The sequence below is a fragment of the Aquarana catesbeiana genome, linkage group LG01 (assembly GCF_042186555.1).
Source record: "Aquarana catesbeiana isolate 2022-GZ linkage group LG01, ASM4218655v1, whole genome shotgun sequence".
Classification (NCBI taxonomy): domain Eukaryota; kingdom Metazoa; phylum Chordata; class Amphibia; order Anura; family Ranidae; genus Aquarana; species Aquarana catesbeiana.
The window spans coordinates 554,404,270-554,425,591 of record NC_133324.1 but is presented as its reverse complement, the minus strand read 5'-3'; the positions used below and the strand labels follow the sequence as shown (position 1 = coordinate 554,425,591).

Below are 21,322 nucleotides of genomic sequence, written 5' to 3'. Positions count from 1 at the left end.
GTTTACAAGTTGCACTGAGTAAATAAAGCTGGATAAAACCTAAACTGCATCTGTCTTCATTTCAGGCTGCAAAGCAACAAAATGTGATTATTTTAAAAGGGGTGGTTCTTTTCTATACCCACACATGTACTTAAGTGTTAATATTATGTTTGCACCTACTGGTTAATGTTGGATGGTGACACACAGGCTATCAACTAGCCAGCATTTTTGTTGCAGATAGACAAGGGATGAGTCCTTGTTATGACACATTTATACATGTGTGTAAATTATCACTTGAGCTTTGCAAACAATGGAAAAAGGTGACAGCATAATAAGGAATCTGGTAGCTCCATCTGTTGGCTAGAAGGAGAACTACAGAATCCCATTTGAAATTTTCTTACAAGAAATTAAAATATCTCTATAAAATGTCCATAATAAAGTAGAAAAATAAAATATACACAAATCCACTGTTTATACTCTTAACCTCCTAATGATAAAAGTAACAATAAACCTTAACGTTTGAATCCAGTTTGCAATTTAGGCATGTGTTAGTAAAACTGTCTCTTTTGGAACTGCTCAGTTTTTGCAGGTGAATTGTTTTGTTTATGACAAATTGGACCTTCATTCAGTGGTAAATCTTAATTGATAGCTCATGATTTTTTGTATTGTCAAAGGAAACCTGGCCCAAGATAGTAAAAATTATAATTTTTTAATCTTTAACTGCATATTTCTTTCCATTACCATGACCCACCACCAAAGAACAGCTCAAAACAAAATCTCCTAAAGTTCAGGGCCATACCACACTGCATTATTTGCGGTTTGTACCTATAGTAGGGCCCAGAAACAATACTGTGTATTTTGTTTTGTTTTTTTATTCTTCCTAAATAGTCTGAAACTAAAATGTCACTGACCTTTTCACTATAAAACCTTTATCTTAATTGTACGGGACACAGGATTTGAAGTTATGAAGGGTTATTGCCCTAGGCTGTCTAGCAGTTTCTGGATCGGTAACCCTCTGTGTTTACCTTGGGGAATGTAAACAAGCCATCTGCTTGTGCCCGTTTTCCTCAGCCGACTCCCGGCTGTAGAGTGATCAGGTGCCCCTCCCTTTAAAGATGTTCCTCGATCTCCCCTTCACTGAACGAAGCCAGCAGCGAAGATGATTTCAGTAATTCTGGTTTCAGAGCTCTCTTCCCGTGGCGGTATCTAACCACGCACATCTGTATTTGGTTACATGTTTTGAAGTCTAACAGACCACCAATGCCTCCATAAAAAAGTACTAGTCACCTGCCCAGTGCTATCACATGGGGGTTTATTAAGGTAAAAAAATAAAAATAAAATTAAGAAAAAAAAATGTTAAAGTTTGTTTTAATTTAAAAAAAAAAAATATATATTAAATATAACCCCCATTGCCCTGCACACACACACACATGAAAACGCATGCCCAGGGTGCATACGTGTATGTAAACTGCAGTTGCACCACCCATGTGAGGTATCGCAACTAATGTAGGAGTGCGTGCAATAATTCTAGTGCCATAGCGCACTGTTAACTATAAACTGATGCACTGTAAGTACTCATAAACCATTTCCTATGGAGATTTTTGGGTGCCATTTGTTTTTTGCATCACGGGCACATGGAGTTTTAAGAATGGCCATGTTTGGCATTTGTTTACTCAACACAGCCCCTATCTTTACATGTTACCAAAAAAAGGCATAATGTATTGTTTGTGTGCACTAAAATACTATAATATTTTGTTATATTTTTTTCCTGAAAATATGCGTTTGAACAGTACAAATGTTGTGCAACATAAAAAAAATTACAATTATTATCTTTTTATTCTTCAAGGCTTCTACTTTCATAAATAATGTAATGTTTTGGGGGTTTTAAAAAAATATGACCACAAATGCAGATTTTTACGTGTGTGCTAAAAATGAAAAAATTGCTTGAGGGTTGTTAAGTGGTTAACAATTTAAGACACAGTATGCAGTTTTATAGGAATGGGGAGTTATTCACTTTAATGTGGTGCCCCTATTATATTTGTCTCAAACTTTTCTCATCTCAAGTAGTTTAAACTTGGCAAGAGCATGAGGCAGCTGTGTAAATATCGCCTGGTGACTCCAAAGCTATCTCAGGGTGCCATTTCACCCTCCGACAATCCTAATCGTAGAGGTCACCTACCTCCTATAATTAAAGTGGTTGTAAAGGATTTTTTTTCTTTTTTAAACACAACTAACATGTTACCTTGCCTGCTCAGTGTAATGGTTTTGCACAGAGCAGCCCCAATCCTCCTCCTCTTGAGTTCTCCGCTCATGCTCACCCCCCCCTCCTTCCCAGTGCCCCCATAGCAAGCCGCTATGGGGGCACTCATGTGGGCTTGATCCCCACCCCCCGCTCTCTCCTTACTGGCTCATTGGCTGTTATTGACAGCAGCAGGAGCCAATGGTTCCACCTGCTGTTTCTAAACCTATAAGGAGACAGAGACCCGGGAGAGCCACCACTTTCATGCACAACGCTGGATCGAGGTGGGGCTCAGGCAAGTATCTGGGGGGGGGGAAGCTTCATAAACTTTGAGGCTTTAGAACCACTTTAACCTTGTTGGAGGACGAAACAGGGGCATGGCATGGGAGGAGACAAGCTGAAACCAGTTTCCTCATAAAGGTTTACCTGGCTGATGGCATCTGTTTTTTTTTCTGTTGGATAGCTCCTCTTACCCTACTGAGGAGCACCTCATTGGGGGATATGACAGCTCTCAGGCACAAGGGAGCTCGGACAAAAGAACTGAATAACATGCATTCTGCATATGGCCTACAGGGAGCTAGAAAACGCTGTTCAGGGAGATAGCTGTTTCCTTGTCCAAAAGTAATGTCTTATTATGACACTGGTCCCCTCTTCTGACTCTAACTCCCTCTCTGGCATGCACCATGCGAACTGTCTGACAAAAGCAGATTTCTCTGCCACTTTGAATTCTTTGGAAAACTTTTGACGCTTTTAGGACCTTCAATTTCTAGAGACCAGAAACTCTACATGTCATCAGTTTCCCCTTACTGCTCAAGAACCAGAGGTAGAACCTCTTTTACTTGAGGATATTATGGAGTCATTTAATGAGCACCTTGATGTCGTAGTGGAGTCAGCAGAAGATTATTCTTCTCCTGCATTTTATGAAGTACAAGCTACGGCTTTGCAAGGAATGCTTTTCACTGTGAACACATTAATTGACGTGGTGTGAGCTAGTCTTCACCTAACCCAATCGAACTCTCCACAGCCAAAACAAGCTCTCATGGACACTAAGAGGCTGGCCAAGTCAAAAAAAGACATTTCCCATACATGTACATTTTGAGTGTGTAGTTTTGAGGACTGGTTCAATTTTGAGAGGGTATTTACTCCCCCGAAGTTTTTTTTTTTTTTTTGTCCCTACGATTTATCCTATGGATAAGGATTTCAGGAAGAAATGGGCTATTCTGGTAATGGATCCTGCCATTTAATTTCTTACAGTTTACAGAAGCCTTACAGTTTCTATTGAGAATGCTCCCTCGGGTTCCCTCGGATTCTTTGATACAGATTCTGTTGATTGGTGTTTTGAAGCCATATTTGTTCTTGCTGCTCCAGCCCTGCAGCCAGCAGTTGCTGCCAAGTCTATTTACCAAACCATTGTTAACTGGACAAGACAAATGAACAAAGAAAACCTATCTTTGACCCTGCTCTCCTAGAACAATTGCAACTGATACCCTAAGCCTTACTGGTTTGTGTCGACACTCTAGAATGTAATTAGCCATGTCTCTATTCCTTGCTTTATTTCTGTGCATATGCACAGGATTTAATGGATAGAAGATTAGACTGCTGAACCTGCTTTTAAGAAGTGTTTTCTATGCATGTCTTTTGATGATGAATGCACATTTGAGGAATCCCTTGATAAATTCTTCAAGGAGGTCACTGGGGGAAACATATCCCTTCTTACCCCACAAGAAAAATCTAAGTCTCCTACAGCTACTACTGCTCAGCAAAAGGGATATTTTTGCTCTCCCTATGCATCAACCTCAAAACGAAGGCTTAACATTTCTTTTGCTACAAACCCTGAACCAAGCCTACCTAGATGCCCTCCTCACAAAAAAGGGGAACCCCACTCCTAGGGTCTTACTGTTCAACAACAAGCTGAACAAATTTGTAGTCAAGACCAGGTATCTTATAGCCTTAATGGCAGATGTTTTGTTGGACTCCATGGAAACTGGTTTACACCTTCCCAACAAAGATTCTTCTGCGACTGCTGAGCAGGATAGAGGAGGAAAGGGTCCTGGTGATTCTTATCACACCAAATTGGCTCAGAAGAACGTGTTGCACAGACTGACTTGGGCATCTGGCAGATGAGCCTTTGCCTCTTCAAAACAGACCAGACTTAAGGCTCCCTTTTCCATCCCGCTTCTCAGTCACTTGCTTTAACACCATGGCTCTTGAAACTGAAGTCCTAAAAAATAGGGATATTTCTAACTTGGATTTTCTTGCTCTGAGTTACGTGGTAATAACACTCACCGCATTATGGAAGACTTTGCATGATGCTAAGAAAACTGAACCCCCGGAATATTCACTTGTATTTTGTTTTTTCTTTAGTCTCATTTTGATTAGCATCTGTCCCGAAGTACCCTCAAGACACTGGATTCTGCTTTATAAACTCTCTTCTGGTAGCCTCTTGACTCGCAATCCCTTATCAGTGCATTTCTTCAGGGGTTTGCGCATCCCCCAGCCCCAGTTCAACCCATCTTACTTATGAGCTCTCCCTCTCCTTTAGATAGCCCCTTTGAAACAATTAGAGGCACTCCTTTGGATGACCTCACATGAAGAATTGCCATGATGTCTGTTAGGCCTATTTCTGAGTTGGTAGTCTTTCCTTTCTACCTCAATAAGGAACAGTACGCGGTTAGGGAAACCTGCTTTTTGTGGGTGTTTCCCGAACCACGTTCAAAATGCACTGAGTGTGCGATCACCTTTGAGTGTCAATATATTCTCCCAACACCAAAAATGCAGATTTCAAATCCAGTGCGGTGCGTTTTTGAAAAGTAGCGCATGCACTACTTTCTTGGCCATTTCAGTCTATATTGAAATGAATAGGCTGAAAATCGCACCGCACTGAGTCGCAGAGGAACACTGACCTTTTAAGGAAAGGGTTTCTCCATTCTTCTTCAGAGTTTATTCCACCAGAACTGTTGATGTCTCCTGTGCTTTTCAGTACCAAACATCTGTATCCTAGATTTGCATGCCGTCACCTGGTCCTCGGTTTACACATTTTTCAAATTATACTAAGTGGATGTTCAGACTTGGGTTTTTCGTGGGCCTATTGGCAGTTCTGTTTTGCTATGTTGCCCTTTCCTCAGTTTTTATTGCTTTGGAATGTCCCATGGTCTATGAATTCAAGTTCTATACTGTATGATTAAGATAGTAATTTTGACTTACCTGTGAAATGCTTACCTTGGGGTACATGACACTGGCCCCTCCCCTCTGTGTCTTAATCGCTCCTTATTGATTGATAAAAACTGGAGTCTCACGGAGTGGGTGGGGTATTAAGAGTGTGCACCAGGGGCAGTCAGTCACCTGAAGGTAGGCTGCATATAAGCCACTTTATGTTTAAAAGTCCTGTGTACTCCCAATAATGAGTTTTAAGATAGGGGAAAAAAATGGAATTTCCACTTATCTAAAACACAAACCACCTCCCTTAAAATTTCACTTTGTTGATGCCTGCAACAGATTTATGTACCTGTTGGGAACAGGTACATGAATTTATCGCAGGAGGTGACCAGACTGGGGGCTCCACATTACTAAACTTCTTGGATGTCCAGTGCACCTGTTACAGGTGGTTGCATGGGCCTAGGACGTTTTTTTGTTTGGTAAATGGAGTCTGATGGAGAACTCTGAGAGACTAATTCCCCATCAGGTCTTTCTCCCTAGTGATTGAGAGCAGTGGGTAGATTCAATAGCTGTTAAACAGCCCAATATTAGCTTATAGAATTCACCCACTGCTTTTCTATGAATCCCAAGGAAGGCAAACCTAATGGTGAACTCTGAGAGACTAGTTCCTCATCAAGTCTGCCTGCCTTGATTGACAGAAAAGCAGTGGGTATATTCCATAGCCATTAGCTTGGGTGTTCAGTGGCTATGTAATCCACCCACTTCTTTCTGCTGTCAATCACAAGGAAGCACATACAGTATATGTGGTGCCCAGGAAGAATGCCCACTTCTTTGATGCCTCATGTACTTTGTTATGCAGTTGTAAAGAGCTTAAAGCCATCCTTTTATGCTAATGAGAATCAGGCTATATTTGTATACTAGAAATATAAAACATCAGCAGTTCTAATGCTCTCCACCTTAGAGTTTGTGTCCCTAAAGGTATATTTTACAATCTAAAAATATTCTGCATAAAATTATTTTCTTTTCCTACAAAATTTGACAAGTCTTTTCACTTGTTACCATGAAAATGTGGTAATTGAAATTAGTCAGTTTGATAAGAAAAATATATTATGGATAGAAACACAAATACAAAAAGGCATATTAAGTTTAGAAACTGACATTTCAATAGTCTGAGTCCCAAACTTGTCACTTTTTTATGGTCACTTTTTTTGCTTTGCTTGAGGAATATATAAATCGCTTTTTATTTTTATGGCCGTTGTCAGAATTCTATCATGTAATTACTCATATGAGTAAGCACTAACGCTAGTGCGAAACGTCAGCTTTTCTCCTGTCTGCTGCTCTTTTGTTTTTGATGTATATTTTTTGAATAAACGAGACAAATCTACGAGTGCGGCTGTCCAGCGCTTATTTTCGTCTTATTGCTACAGAATTTTATTAGTAACTTAGGGGCAGAATGAAACATCTATTTATCTAAGCACTGTTACTGGAGGCCTTCTTTCAGTCTCGACCCATGAGCTCCAAACATGTCACTAGATCGATGCCTACTATTTTAATTTTATTTACCATACATTTTGCTTGTAGATAGATATTGTGCTTCATAATTTTTCCTGTTTCTGGTGAAAGATTAAAATCTTTCAGTTTTTTCAGGTTTTTGTCATCTGTTCTCTTGTTCCAAGGATTCAGTCTCAGTTGCTGTTCCAGTTACATTTCTCACAGGGACAGAAAGGGAGATAGATTCAAAATGTGTTCTCAACTAAGTAGTAAGTGATGGGAAATTTCCTAATAGGGGACCTGTGTTCCAGTGACTGCAGTCAGAGATTAGTCTTCCCTCAATTTGTAGAGATTTATTGTCACTTGTTAAGTCTCTGGCACAAGAAAAAACTGACTGTGATTTTATTAAAAAAATAAACAGTGGGAGCTGTTTTATAAATGGGATGTTGAAGGAATGCAGTTATAAGCTCCATATGTAACCTGTACAATTAACATATTCTTGTTTTTTTTTTCCCACAGTCTATCTCTTGGAAGTGGCTTTTTGGGGCAACAGCCATAGCAATAGGGGGTGTAGCCCTTTCAGTTGTAATAGCGGCCCGCAATTAAGTAACCATAATTTGCTCATGAGGATGGAAGCCATTTTGTGAGAGAAGATATAAAGGCATCAACAATTCTCACTCTATCCAGAGAATTTCTTTCCAAGGTGCAGTGTACAATCCGAAATATATTGTATGTAATATCCATATATATATTTTCTTAACAAATGGATACACATTTTCTCTTCAATTACTGTGAAAAGGAGCACTGTTTTATGGAGTTTATGGAGTAGGATAAAAGCGATAAGATTGCACGTAAAATTGGCTCCTGTTTAAACTTTATTATGGATTCTGTTATGTACACTATAATACTACAGTGGACAGAGACTATCTTCAGACAGGTATCCGAAACCTTAAATTGTATTTATGTAAACCCCTTTTTTTTTTCAAATGCATTTTCCAAAAATGTTTTCACATATGTCTTCAGTTAAACACTGCATAGACCATTGTTCTCCTATTATCTACAATGCTCAGCAAGCATTGTTAATGAGCTAATTTTTGTCATACATCACTTCTAAATGACCTGCAGCTTATATGTTGAACCTGTTGACTTCTTTGACCACATTATGGAACATTAAACAAATGTGGGCATTTTTTGTTAACGGATGTCAATACTTGCTAATGCTGTAAAACCAGTTTGTTGTCTAAATTTGGGTAAATGTTAACCGGTTAGTAGAAAATACAGCACAAGTTAAATAAATATAGGAGTCAGGTTTTGAGGATGTGCAGGTATCCTGAGTGACGTGTTCTGCATGTACTGTAGATTAATGTCCAAGCATGTCACAGTATTTTATGTGAAGAACCTTTTCTTCCATGTAATGTACTTATTACATTGGAAGCTTTGCAACATGAGGACTAGAAGCACATTTAGTGGACCACAGAGGCTACCATTGTGTTTTAAACATTCTTCCTCCAACTTATAAAATGATCTCTTTTAGAATAAATCACAACAGCTTTCGTTATATATGCTACAGTGGGGACCATTCATAAACTCTGGCAGTCTCTTCAGGACCACCATTGTACTCGTCTTCTCTAATTGGAGAAAATGATTTTCAGTTTGTGTCCATTTTAAAATGTTGTGATGTTATTTCTACTACGTTTAATTCTCTGGCAGATACAGAGGCATTGCCATGTGTGAGGCAATTTGAAAAACAAAAATATTGTTTCTATTCATTAGGCTTTTCAGGCTAAAGCCATTTATTTTTGTTAAATCAAGGACCTTGTACCAGAAGATGTCTGTTTATATTATAAAAATTACTAGAGGTATTTAACTAGAGATCATCTTGTATTTGGATCATTAGTGTCAATATAATGGGGTTTTGCAGCCCCTTACTGTGCAACGACACAGCATCCAAAGTAGCAAGGTTGTGTAGCAGATATAAGAAAATGTGAAATAAATGAGTAGAAGAGTGGCAAGTAGGGAAATAAGCAATGCTTTGTCATGCATGGAGTGTTGGCCAGGTTTTGATGAAAAGCACTTCCACATATGTTCCAACAACATGGTCTGTTTAAGAGCACTTAGTCACTGGAGCTGGTGATTATTGGCAAATGTACTAATGACCCTTTTAGAGCTTTTAAAACATATGTCGATCTAAAGAAAATATATTGTTTTAATTTTACTGGTGAATAAAGATGATTACATTGTTTACTCATTTTCATTTTTTTTGTCTTGCCTTTACTTGTGTAGAAATAACTTGGACAGCTGAATATCCTTCTGATCTACACACCTGTTTTTATTATACGCAGTGCTTGGTAAAGTGTAATTATGTTGTGGACCTGTCATGTCTCCTAAAGTGTTGACACTAATGAGAAAGTTAAACTCTAGATTGTACTGCCTGCAAGTTTCTGACTTCACATTAATTCCTGCTTGAGCCCTAAAGTTTTCTCTAAGTTAAGATTAAAGTGTGTGTCCAACCAACTATTTTTTATTAGTGGTGGGTAGAGAAATGACCCCTGTTCAATTGTTACATATAATCAGAGCTTTGTTAGATTTCCCCCACCTACTGTCTTATAATAATAGGCTAGAACTCCCATCCAAGTTTTATTGTCTATGTTCCCCTTACAGGTTTTTCCTCTGTTTTCTGTCTGGTTATACCATTGTCAATGTGACAGTGAGGGGAAATTTATCTAATAGAGCACCAAATAGCAGTAAGAATATGACAAGTGTCTAATCCTTCACCACCATATCCAGAATATATTAAGTTAAAATGTTTTTGCTGGATATACTCTTTATGCTGGCCCTACTAGTTCCAATCGCCTTTAGCGACTACCATTAGAGCCTCCACTAATCACAAAGACGCTGGCATTTGTCAGGCTAGCATAAGGGGCTGGCTTTGTGACACAGGAGAATAGAGCTGGTTCTTGACTTAAATGTCTATGTTCTGTATACAACCCAGGCCTTGGATCTGAGACACATCCCAGGCACAAAAAAATCATTTAAAGTGGATGTAAACCCAATGTCATCCTTTCTAAACTACTGCCATAGGGGTTATCTGTAAGGATATACATGCCTTGTGCATGTATCTTTACCTGTCAAATGTCTCCCCTCTGTCTGTTATTAGACCCGAAAAACTGCAGATTCTGTGGGTGGGTCTGTTGTCTGGAGCTCGGTGGGTGGAGTCATGATGTCAGTAGACTCCCCGCCCACCTCTACACTCCCCTTGTCAATATGCATTTTCTCCTTTGTATTTCTAACACTGAACTTCTGCTATGATCTCTAACATCCAGTGAAAAGATGGGAAAGTAACCACATGGCTTCAGCATGCCAAATCATTTCTACAGTATGATATATATAAAAAAAAAAAAAAAATCGGGTTTACATCCACTTTAAAGATGAGCACAGGTTCTCATTACCTGCTGTTCACCTGTAATGTGTGGGGATGACTGGTTCAAAATCAAACCTTCTCTAATAAGCTGTGAATGGGAAATGAAAAATAGAAAATGTGTAAATGCCCACAAAGATACAAGCAGTTTTGGGTATGGGCTCAGTAAACTGACATTAGAAGTTTACAGACAAATAGCATGGAATCTGTAACAGCTGTAGAGTACACTGGCTGCAAACTTACAACCCACTGCCTACTTTTGAAAGATCAATCTCTTCAAGAGTGATCACATCATTAGGCTGCAAAATTGAACTACATGCAAATTGCCCTTTTTTGTGTTTATAATATATACAGTACTGTGCAAAAGCCTTAGGCAGAATTAAAAAAAAATGCTCTAAATGAAGAATGCTTTCAGAAATAGAAGTGGAAAGTAAGCGGAAAGTAAATGAACAGAACAGAAATCCAAATCAAATCAACATTTGGTGTGACCACCCTTTGCCTTCAAAAGAGCTTAAATTAGTCTAGGTACACTAACACGGTTTTTGAAGGAACTTGGCAGGTAGGTTGTTTCAAACAGCTTGGAGAACTAACCACAGATCTTCTGTGGATGTAGGCTGCCTCAAATCCTTCTGTCTCTTGATGTAACCTCAGACAGCCATGATGATGAGATCAGGGCTCTGTGGGAGCCAAACCATCAACCAAACCAGCTGCTTGAAGTGTCATAGCGGACATTGATATTCTGGAAATTCACCCCACCAGGCGACGTGCAGATCAGTGACATACTGGACCTTAGTTTCTGTAAATGCACCCCAGCAGCTAACATGTAGCTCAGTGTCATATCGGACCTCTGGATTTGGATTTTGACTGCAGCAGCGGTCCTGTTCCCTAGCGTCGCACAAGAATACCATTTAGAGATTTATGGCAACAGCCACCTTTTTAGCTTAGAGACAGGAGTATTTAAGGAGTATTTAAATCTGGCTGTGGCCTCGGACACTCTTCTTGGCAATAGAGACTCCTATAGTGTTCCCTTTGCCCTCAATCATCTGGTGAGTCTGATCCAAAGCATATGATCTCACATGGGTTCCCAGGGACCTCAGTCACTGTGCAAGGTTCATGTGTAAACTCCCTAGTGGGGTGGAATTTTCAGAGGATACATTTTTTCAACACCAGGAAGTAAAGGATTAAGGAGCTAGCCACCTCTGACAGTGGTGTGGCCAAACAGGTGGGCTTTTGTATTCTCTAAGTTTGTTTCTTTTTTCCAAACCTTCATACTTGAATCACAACTTTCCATATGTGTTTTAATAAGTTTTTCATGTGCTTCCATTGACCTCAATAAGCCCTAAAATCATTGTTGATGTACCTAAAAAGACGCATCACACAGATGTGAACCGCCACTACTGCATAAGCTTAAATGAGCGCTCAACAGTTTGAAAATATCTAGAGCGCATCAATACTTTTGGCTCCAAAGCACTTTGGCACCTTGCGGGCAATTAGTGAATAAGAGGAAAATACCACTGTCAGTTGACATGCCAGTTTCTAGCCACAACAAGATCTTTATTGACCTTCAGGACAAAAAAAAGCGTAACCTAATTAACTGCTTTAGAACAGCAAGAAAATTTGAATGTGGGTGTGGCACTGTTCTAATTTAAAACAAAAAAACAGTGAAATATGTATATATGAAATTCCTATATTCCTATGGAATATATAGGGCTCTTTAAAACCTTAATGTGCTCAAATCGTGGGTGTAAGAGAAAAATTATTGCTCCTGGATAAATACCAAAAAATGCAGGTGAGCCCAAGCGAAAAAAACAAAGAAAAAATGATGTAAAGGAATTAGGAAAAATAAATGATAAATTAAAATAAAATTGTGTTGCCAAAATATTAATACCTTCTATAAATTAATAGGCGCAAGCGCAGAACGAACGCCGCACACTATATAACAGGGAGGAGGTACAGCACAGGTCACGCTCCCGTAGACACCAATGACGAAACACGTAGGACGTAGCCTAAACCTACGTTGCAGTATCTCCCAGGGAAAACAGGATTACTTCTGACGGTTCGATTGAGATCTTTACTTGCTTTATATGAGCTACTAATTTGTGAGTACCGCTCTGTATTTTTCACAATAAACACTTTTTAAACGGTATTATGCTATGGATATCCCTTCTCTTCTATGGCAAACATCAATTCGATCCTGAGAGGTCCGGTAATTGCTGCACAGTAGCACAGACTGTGACTGCCTAATACCCCCGCAGGGGTTAAAGAAGTTGGTGAGTGTGTGCACATTAAGAGCATGGGATTTAAACACAGTCACCAAGAAAAAGAATTGAAGGATTGCACTGAACACACTCACACATTGAAATAATCAAGCTATCAGCACTTTTTTTGCCACAAGTGCACTCCATCTGGACTTTTATTATATTATTGGTTTATGAAGTGATAGGCACGTGTGCACTTTACTTGGACTATTATACAACTTCCCCACCTTCCTTGTCCTTCCCCCCCAGATAAAACAACAATGAATAATTAAATAAAAAGGTTTAATACAAAGAAGGAAACTACATAGTGTACTTGTTAAAATTGGAAAAACAGAGGCTCGGGATTGCCCAAGGGACATCTGTAGTTACAGGGTATAGAATGGTCTGGTTCTCGACTAGTTTACAATATATGCCTTAATATCACAGCGAGGGTGCGGGTACTTTATCCCCCTTTCTCTTCTGTGTTTCTGTGCCTTGCCTGTCCTATCTTGTTTCCCCCCCCCCAACTCCTCTTTCCTGATCTCTCCATCTGTCCTTCCCTTCCCCTCCCCCTCCCACCTCCTGTCCCCCTTCCCTCCCTTTCCCCTCCCCCCTATATCCTCCCTCCCCACCACCTTCCTTGTCCTTCCCCCCCCTCCCCTCCTCTTCGTCTTTTTCTTCCCCTCCTCTCCCCTCCCCCTCCCCCCCTTTCTCCTTCCCCTCTCCCCATCCCAATTATCCCTTCCCCTATTTCCCTCCCCCATTTCTATCCCCCTCCTTTTCCCTCCCTATTTCCCTCCTTTCCTTTCTGCCCTTATGTATCTCCCTCTCCTATGCTAACGTCTAATCTTTTTGACCTTAACCAGCTTACATACTAGACCCCTCAATTGCTAATTGTTATCCATTCAGGGAATTCCTTACAATCCCCCTTGTCCGCCGCGGGGGAGCTATGTTTGGGCGGCTGGGTGCCGCACACATTCACCTAAACATAGGGTAAGCCATTTCTGTATTTACCTCTTATGTTATGTTGATTTTTACATGCTGCATTATGACTTTTGTATGTATTATGTCTGCATTATTTCCATTATCTGTCTCATAGATTGGTCCTCCTGAGGAAGCGGTAATACCGCCAAACTAGTCGAGAACCAGACCATTCTATACCCTGTAACTACAGATGTCCCTTGGGCAATCCCGAGCCTCTGTTTTTCCAATTTTTAACAAGTACACTATGTAGTTTCCTTCTTTGTATTAAACCTTTTTATTTAATTATTCATTGTTGTTTTATCTGTACCGATATAGTCCAGTCATTTCCAGGGTGGGAATATTACCGGGCCAACATCAGCCACTGTCCCCTTGTTCCCACTCTTCTTTGTTTTTGCATATTAATTTGGATGATGGTACGTTTTTTTATAAACAATTTGTTATTTTTGATTACATGAGGCTATACTCACAATTTGTTTTATGTATGTGTGTATATATGTGTGTGTATATATAGTATATGTGTGTGTGTATATATATATATGTATATATATATATATATATATATTGTGTGTGTGTGTGTGTGTGTGTGTATATACAGTGGGGACGGAAAGTATTCTGACCCCCTTAAATTTTTCACTTTGTTATATTGCAGCCATTTGCTAAAATCATTTAAGTTCATTTTTTTTCCTCATTAATGTACACACAGCACCCCATATTGACAGAAAAACACAGAATTGTTGACATTTTTGCAAATTTATTAAAAAAGAAAAACTGAAATATCACAGGGTCTACGTATTCAGACCCTTTGCTGTGACACTCTTATATTTAACTCGGGTGCTGTCCATTTCTTCTGATCATGCTTGAGATGGTTCTACACCTTCATTTGAGTCCAGCTGTGCTTGATTATACGGATTGGACTTGATTAGGAAAGTCACACACCTGTCTGTATAAGACCTTACAGCTCACAGTGCATGTCAGAGCAAATGAGAATCATGAGGTCAAAGGAACTGCCTGAAGAGCTCAGACAGAATTGTGGCAAGGCACAGATCTGGCTAAGGTTACAAAAAAATTTCTGCTGCACTTAAGGTTCCTAAGAGCACAGTGGCCTCCATAATCCTTTAAATGGAAGACGTTTGGGAGGAACAGAACCTATCCTAGAGCTGGCCGTCCGGCCATACTGAGCTATTGGGGGAGAAGAGCCTTGGTGAGAGAGGTAAAGAAGAACCCAAAGATCACTGTGGCTGAGCTCCAGAGATGCAGTTGGGAGATGGGAGAAAGTTGTAGAAAGTCAACCATCACTGCAGCCCTCCACCAGTCGGGGCTTTATGGCAGAGTGGCCCGACAGAAGCCTCTCCTCAGTGCAAGACACATAAAAGCCCGCATGGAGTTTGCTAAAAAAAACACCTGAAGGACTCCAAGATGGTGACAAATAAAATTCTCTGGTCTGATGAGACCAAGATAGAACTTTTTGGCCTTAATTCTAAGTGGTATGTGTGGAGAAAACCAGGCACTGCTCATCACCTGTCCAATACAGTCCCAACAGTGAAGCATGATACTGTGGGGGTGTTTTTCAGCTGCAGGGAAAGGACGACTGGTTGCAATCGAGGGAAAGATGAATGCAGCCAAGTACAGGGATATCCTGCACGAAAACCTTCTCCAGAGTGCTCAGGACCTCAGACTGGGCTGAAGGTTTACCTTCCAACAAGACAATGACCCTAAGCACACAGCTAAAATAATGGAGTGGCTACACAACAACTCTGTAACTGTTCTTGAATGGCCCAGCCAGAGCCCTGACTTAAACCCAATTGAGCATCTCTGTAGAGACCTAAAAATGGCTGTCCAACGTTTACCATCCAACCTGACAGAACTGGAGAGGATCTGCAAATAGGAATGGCAGAGGATCCCCAAATCCAGGTGTGAAAAACTTGTTGCATCTTTCCCAAAAAGACTCATGGCTGTATTAGATCAAAAGGGTGCTTCTACTAAATACTGAGCAAAGGGTCTGAATACTTAGGACCATGTGATATTTCAGTTTTTCTTTTTTAATAGATCTGCAAAAATGTCAACAATTCTGTGTTTTTCTGTCAATATGGGGTGGTGTGTGTACATTAATGAGGAAAAAAATGAACTTAAATGATTTTAGCAAATGGCTGCAATATAACAGAGTTAAAAATTTAAGGGGGTCTGAATACTTTTTATCCTCTCTGTGTATCTAATATATAGATATAGATATATCGCTGTGATTTTGTGTAAACAAGGCAGACTGTCATTCTGTGAGTACAGAAGACATGGATCCTGTGTTCCTGTGAAGCAGGAACACCGATCCATGTCTTCAAATAGTAAAAGCACCTCCCCATAGTAATCACTCGCTAGGCACACATTTAACCGTTTGGTCGCCCCTGATGTTAACCCCTTCCCTGTCAGTGCAGTGACCAGTGCATATTTCTAGCACTGATCACTGTATTTAATGTCACTGGTCCCCGAAAGTGTCAAGTGTCCGATTTGTTCACAGCAATATCGCAATCCCGCTATAAGTCGCTGATCGCTGCCATTACTAGTAAAAAAAAAAAAAATATATATCAAATAGTTTGAACACTACAACTTTTGCACAAACCAATCAATATACGCTTATTGATTTTTTTTTTTTTTACCAAAAATATGTAGCAGAATACATACTGGCCTAAATTGATCTTTTTTTTCTGGCTGTGTTTTAGAGCAGAAAGTAAAATGTGTGTATATGTATGTGTGTGTATGTGTATATGTATGTGTATATATATATATATATATATATATATATATATATATATATATATGTATGTATATATATATATATATATATATATATATATATATATATATATATATATAATTTATTTTTTCAATTGTCGGACGTTCTTTGTTTATAGCCCAAAAAATAAAAACGGCAGAGGTGATCAAATACCACCAAAAGAAAACTCTTTTTGTGGGAAAAACAGACATAAATTTTATTTGGCTACAGTGTTGCACGACCACGCAATTGTCTGTCAGTTAAAGCAAGGCAGTGCCGTATCGCAAAAAATGGCCTGGTCAGGAAGGAGTAAATCTTTCGGAGCTGAAGTGGTTAACGTATTTTTTCAGCAGCTGGTTTTACTCTCAGAGGAACCTGGTGGAACGATTCCCACATCTTTTAAGCCCTAGCACCTGAAGGCTCATCCGAATACCTGATTTAATATGGTAGGACAGTTGATTCAGAGGGCCAATTAGATATTGCGATGCCTCCCTGGATAAGCTGATGAGGGGAATCTCTACTGTTTGTATCATTCAATCATGTGCAAGTAAAAATGCTTTTTTTTTTTTTTTTTTTTTTTTTTTTAATTTTCCTTGCATGTCCCCCTCACATCTACAGCGTCTGCACTTCCAAGTGCACAGTGGATTTGCCTTTAGTAAATAACCTGCTATATCTCAACCCAGACAAAGGTCCACCTAGTCCACTAGACTTTCAAGTCCGTTACCAAGCCTTCCACAACATAATGGTAATAAAGGATTTTTATGATAACCTTATGTCTGTGTGGTTATTCATACTTCTAAGGTTTTTAACCACTTCCCACCCTCAGTGGGAATATCTGAATGATGCCTGCAGCTACAGGCATCATTCAGATATCCTTGTTTTCAGCCAGCGATTCTGTGCACCATAAGAATGATCATAGCAGCAGTTCCACTGCTTGATCATTCTTACAGGCGATGGGAGCCTGCAGCCATCCGGTGCTTCTCCGGGCTCTCCTGTGCCATCGGGGACCTGGAGAAAGAATTGGCCGCCTCCGGATGACGAGCATAGAGATTTCCGGGGACCAGATGTCACCGGTCATCTCTATGACCGTCGGAGGCCCGGTGCGATGTTATGATGTCACGTCCGGGCTGCGAATGTAAACAAAGCCGAGGTCGCGGATGGTAAGCATGAGATTGTGGATTTTTTCCCAATCTCATCCTTTCCAGCTGGGAGGAGAGATGTGGGATCTTATTGACCCCGCATCTCTCCATAAAGAGGACCTGTCGCAAATTATTCCTATTACAAAGGATGTTTACATTCCTTGTAATAGGAATAAAAGCGATCAAAAAAAAAATGTTGTAAAAGAAAGTAAAAAATTTAAAACGCCCCTGTCCCTGGTAGCTCGTGCTCAGAAGCGAACGCACACGGTAGTCCCGCCCACATATGTAAAAGCCGTTCATACCACACATGTAGGTATCGTCGCATGCGTTAGAGTGCAAGCAACAATTCTAGCACTAGACCTCCTCTGTAACTCTAAACATGTAACCTGTAAAAAATTTTAAAGCATCGCCTATGAAGATTTTTAAGTACTGAAGTTTGGCGTCATTCCATGAGTGTGCGCAATTTTAAAGCGTGACATGTTGGGTATCTATTTACTCGGCGTAATATCATCTTTCACATGATATAAAAAAATTGGGCTAACTTTACTGTTTTGTTATTTTTTAAATCATTCAAAAAAAAAAAACACGTTTGAAAAATTGTTGCGCAAATACTGTGCGAGATAAAAAGTTCCAATAACCATTTTATTCCCTAGGGTGTCTGCTAAAAAAAAAATATGTTTGGGGGTTCTGAGTAATTTTCTAGCAAAAAAAATATGATTTTTACATGTAGGAGAGGATTGCCAGAATAGGGCCGGTATGGAAGTGGTTAATAACGACATACCCGTACGTCACGTCAGTTTTGGTGCTTATGCTGGGGCCATGGCTGCAGCTGCAGTCATGAGCCCGGTGTTTTTTTTTTAAAAGCAATCCTAGTGCCACCCTCCTGTGCTTCTCCTGATGGCACGGGAGAGCCCTGGACTGAAGCCAGTGGTTCTGCCAGCAGACCATAGAGCTAATCAGGGACCGGAATGTCCACAATCATCTCTATGGTCTATGAAACCGGAAGCAATAAGGTTTAGGCAGATTGTAAACGATCCATTTTTGGATAGGGAAAGCATCTGTTCAAATCAATCCTGGTTTAATCAGATACTTTTAAGGGCAGATAAGGGATCTGGGGTCCAATAGACCCTAGATGTCTCAGTAAAGAGGACTTGTCAGGCTTTATTGCTATCATGAGGGCTGTTTAATAAAAGTGATAAAAAATAATAAATCGGAGACCGTGTAAAAAAAAAAAAAAAAAAAAATGTTTTAAATTGCCCCCAACTTACCATGCTCGTGTGCAAAGGTGAATGCATGTGTCAGTCGCACGTCGGTACGTAAATATCGATTGCACAACATATGTGAGGTATCGCAACAATCCTCAGATTGACTGCAATAATTCTAGCACCAGACCACCTGTGTAAATCTAAAGTGATAACCTGTAAAGGCTTGTAAAGCATTGCCTATGGATAATGTACGCAATTTGTCACTTTCAGTTTTCAAGCATGACATGTTTGGAATCTAGTTACTCCGTGTAACATCTTTTACATTTTACCAAAAAAAGTTGGGCATATTATTGTGATTTTGTGCATTAAGATTCATCAAAGTGTGTTTTTTCCAAACAAATTGCGTTTTGAAAAACTGCTGGTCAAATACCGTGTAACATAATAAATTGTAAAACCCACCATTTTGTTCTCTTTTTGCTTAGAACCCCCCAAAATTATATATATATTTTTTTTTAAAGTAATTTTCTAGCACAAAAATACTGATTTTGACATGTAGGAGAGATGTCAGAACAGGCCTGGTCTTCAAATGGTTAAAATGTAATTACAGTACTCAGATTAGACCAGATTATCAGCTCCATCCTGGATCTCAAGTCACTCAATGACTTTGTCTGTTTCTGGAGATTTTGGATGTTGTCAGTGGTGGTCTGCCTGGAGCAAGGAGGAATTCTTGCATTGATGGACATTCAAGATGGCTCAATGTTCTCATATTTCATTCACTTCAGCACATTCTGTTCTTTGTGATAGTGGAGCTTTAATTTCATTGTGTGGAACCTTGTAGGTTGGTCAGGTTGGGTCCACAGACCCAAGGGCTTTTTCAATAACTATGCTCCTTGACAATCTCCGACTCAAAGCCCATAAAGCAAAGGACTTACTGCTCAGAATGCAGATGGGACTGGCAGCCCTACAAAACTTCAGATGCACTGTGAAGTGCCATAAATCCTTACTGGTTTCAGCGTAACAAATGACATATGTGAACATAATTCTGGATCACAAGGTAGTGCAGGGTTTTTTCTTTCCTCTATTAAAACAAGAGTGTTAAGACAACTGATTTGTCCTCCTTTGAATACAGTGTTGGCTCATTAGACCATTAGCCCCAAAGCAATCCAATTTGTTAAAACTCATGCCAGAACTCTCTAGAAGTGCAAAGTAACTAAATGGGAACAATCTACTCTTTCCCTGGACAGAGAAATATGCCTGTTGCCTCTGCCAAGCTGTGTCTGCTATGATAGATTCAGTCCCTGATGGTTTTATAAGGTCACTAATGCTTCATTTTCAGAGACAGATCCTAGATGCAGACACAAGCATCTCTGGCAGGTAGGGAATCCTTGATTCCCTGTCAGTGCAAGACGCAGAGAAGGGGGCGAAGATTGCTTGAATTTCTAATATGGTAACAATCTGTCTGTCACTCCTTCACAGATTGGCATAGCCCATTGGCTGCCTGGTTAGGATACAGTTAGACAATGCCACTGCAGTGGTCTACATAATCAAAGTACTAGGTTGCAGGAAGAGAGAGAGAGAGCATGTCTTCCACTAAACACTCCTGCTTGTTCACTTTCATAGAAAAACTAGCAGGCAGACTTTCAAAGTCAACTGGGGGAGTAAAATCCTAGGAATGATTTAGTCAGATTTGCCACTGGTGGGTAGCCTGGATGTAGACCTGATGGTGACCCAAGGTAAAATGCAAATGCTGTAAAGTTTTAAAGTACAGGTGCATCTTATAAAATTAGAATATCATGAAAAAGTTAATTTATTTTAGTAATTCAATTAAAAAAGTGAAACTCTTATATAGATTCATTATACATAGTGATATGATTACATGGCTCACTAAATAATCACTGACTGTGGAATCTTCACACTGGACCTAATGCAACTTGGATTCTGTGCCTCTCCACTCTTCCTCCCAGACTCTGGGACCTTGATTCCCAAATGAAATGCAAAATTTTCCACAGTCAGTGATGATTTGGGGAGCCTTGTCATCTGCTGGTGTTGGTCCACTATGTTTTATCAAGTCCAAAGTCAGCGAAGCCCTCTACCAGGAAATTCTGAAGCACTGCATGCTTCCCTCTGTTGACCAGCTTTATGGAGATGCTGATTTCATTTTGCAGCAGGAGTTGGCACCTGCAAACACTGCCAAAAGTACCAATACCTGGTTTACTGATCATGGGATCACTGTGCTTGATTGGCCAGCAAACTCATTTGACCTAAACCCCATAGAGAGTCTGTGGGGTATTATCAAGAGGAAGATGAGAGACAACACCTCAGCAGTGCCACAGGCTGAACGCTTCCATGCCACACCGCATTAATGCAGTAATTCATGCAAAAGGAGCCCCGACCAAGTATTGAGTGCATACTATACTGTACATAGACATACTTTTCAGTAAGCCAACATGTCTGTATTAAAAATCCTTTTTTTTAATTGGTCTCATGTAATATTCTAATTTTGAAATACTGTATCCTGAGTTTTCACTAGCTGTAAGCCATAATTATCAAAATTAAAATAAAGAAATGCTTGAAATATATCACACTGTGTGTAACGCATCTATATAAAATGAGTTTCACTTTTTTTAATTGAATTGCTTAAATCCATTTTTTGATATTCTAATTTGAGATGCACCTGTATAACTGTGACTAGGCTATACACATTTAAATA

At 39.7% G+C, this 21,322-nt stretch overlaps 1 protein-coding gene across 2 annotated transcripts in view; it reads left to right on the top strand.

The window, feature by feature from the left end:
* FKBP8 (FKBP prolyl isomerase 8) overlaps window positions 1-9,109 on the top strand; it is a 237,154-nt gene extending 228,045 nt beyond the window's left edge. For both annotated transcript variants that reach the window (XM_073595977.1, XM_073595969.1), the window contains one exon: window positions 7,385-9,109. In XM_073595977.1, coding sequence (XP_073452078.1) covers window positions 7,385-7,471 — 87 coding nt within the window. In that variant the 3' untranslated portion in view covers window positions 7,472-9,109. The remainder of the gene's footprint in view (window positions 1-7,384) is intronic.
* Window positions 9,110-21,322: the final 12,213 nt, after the last annotated feature.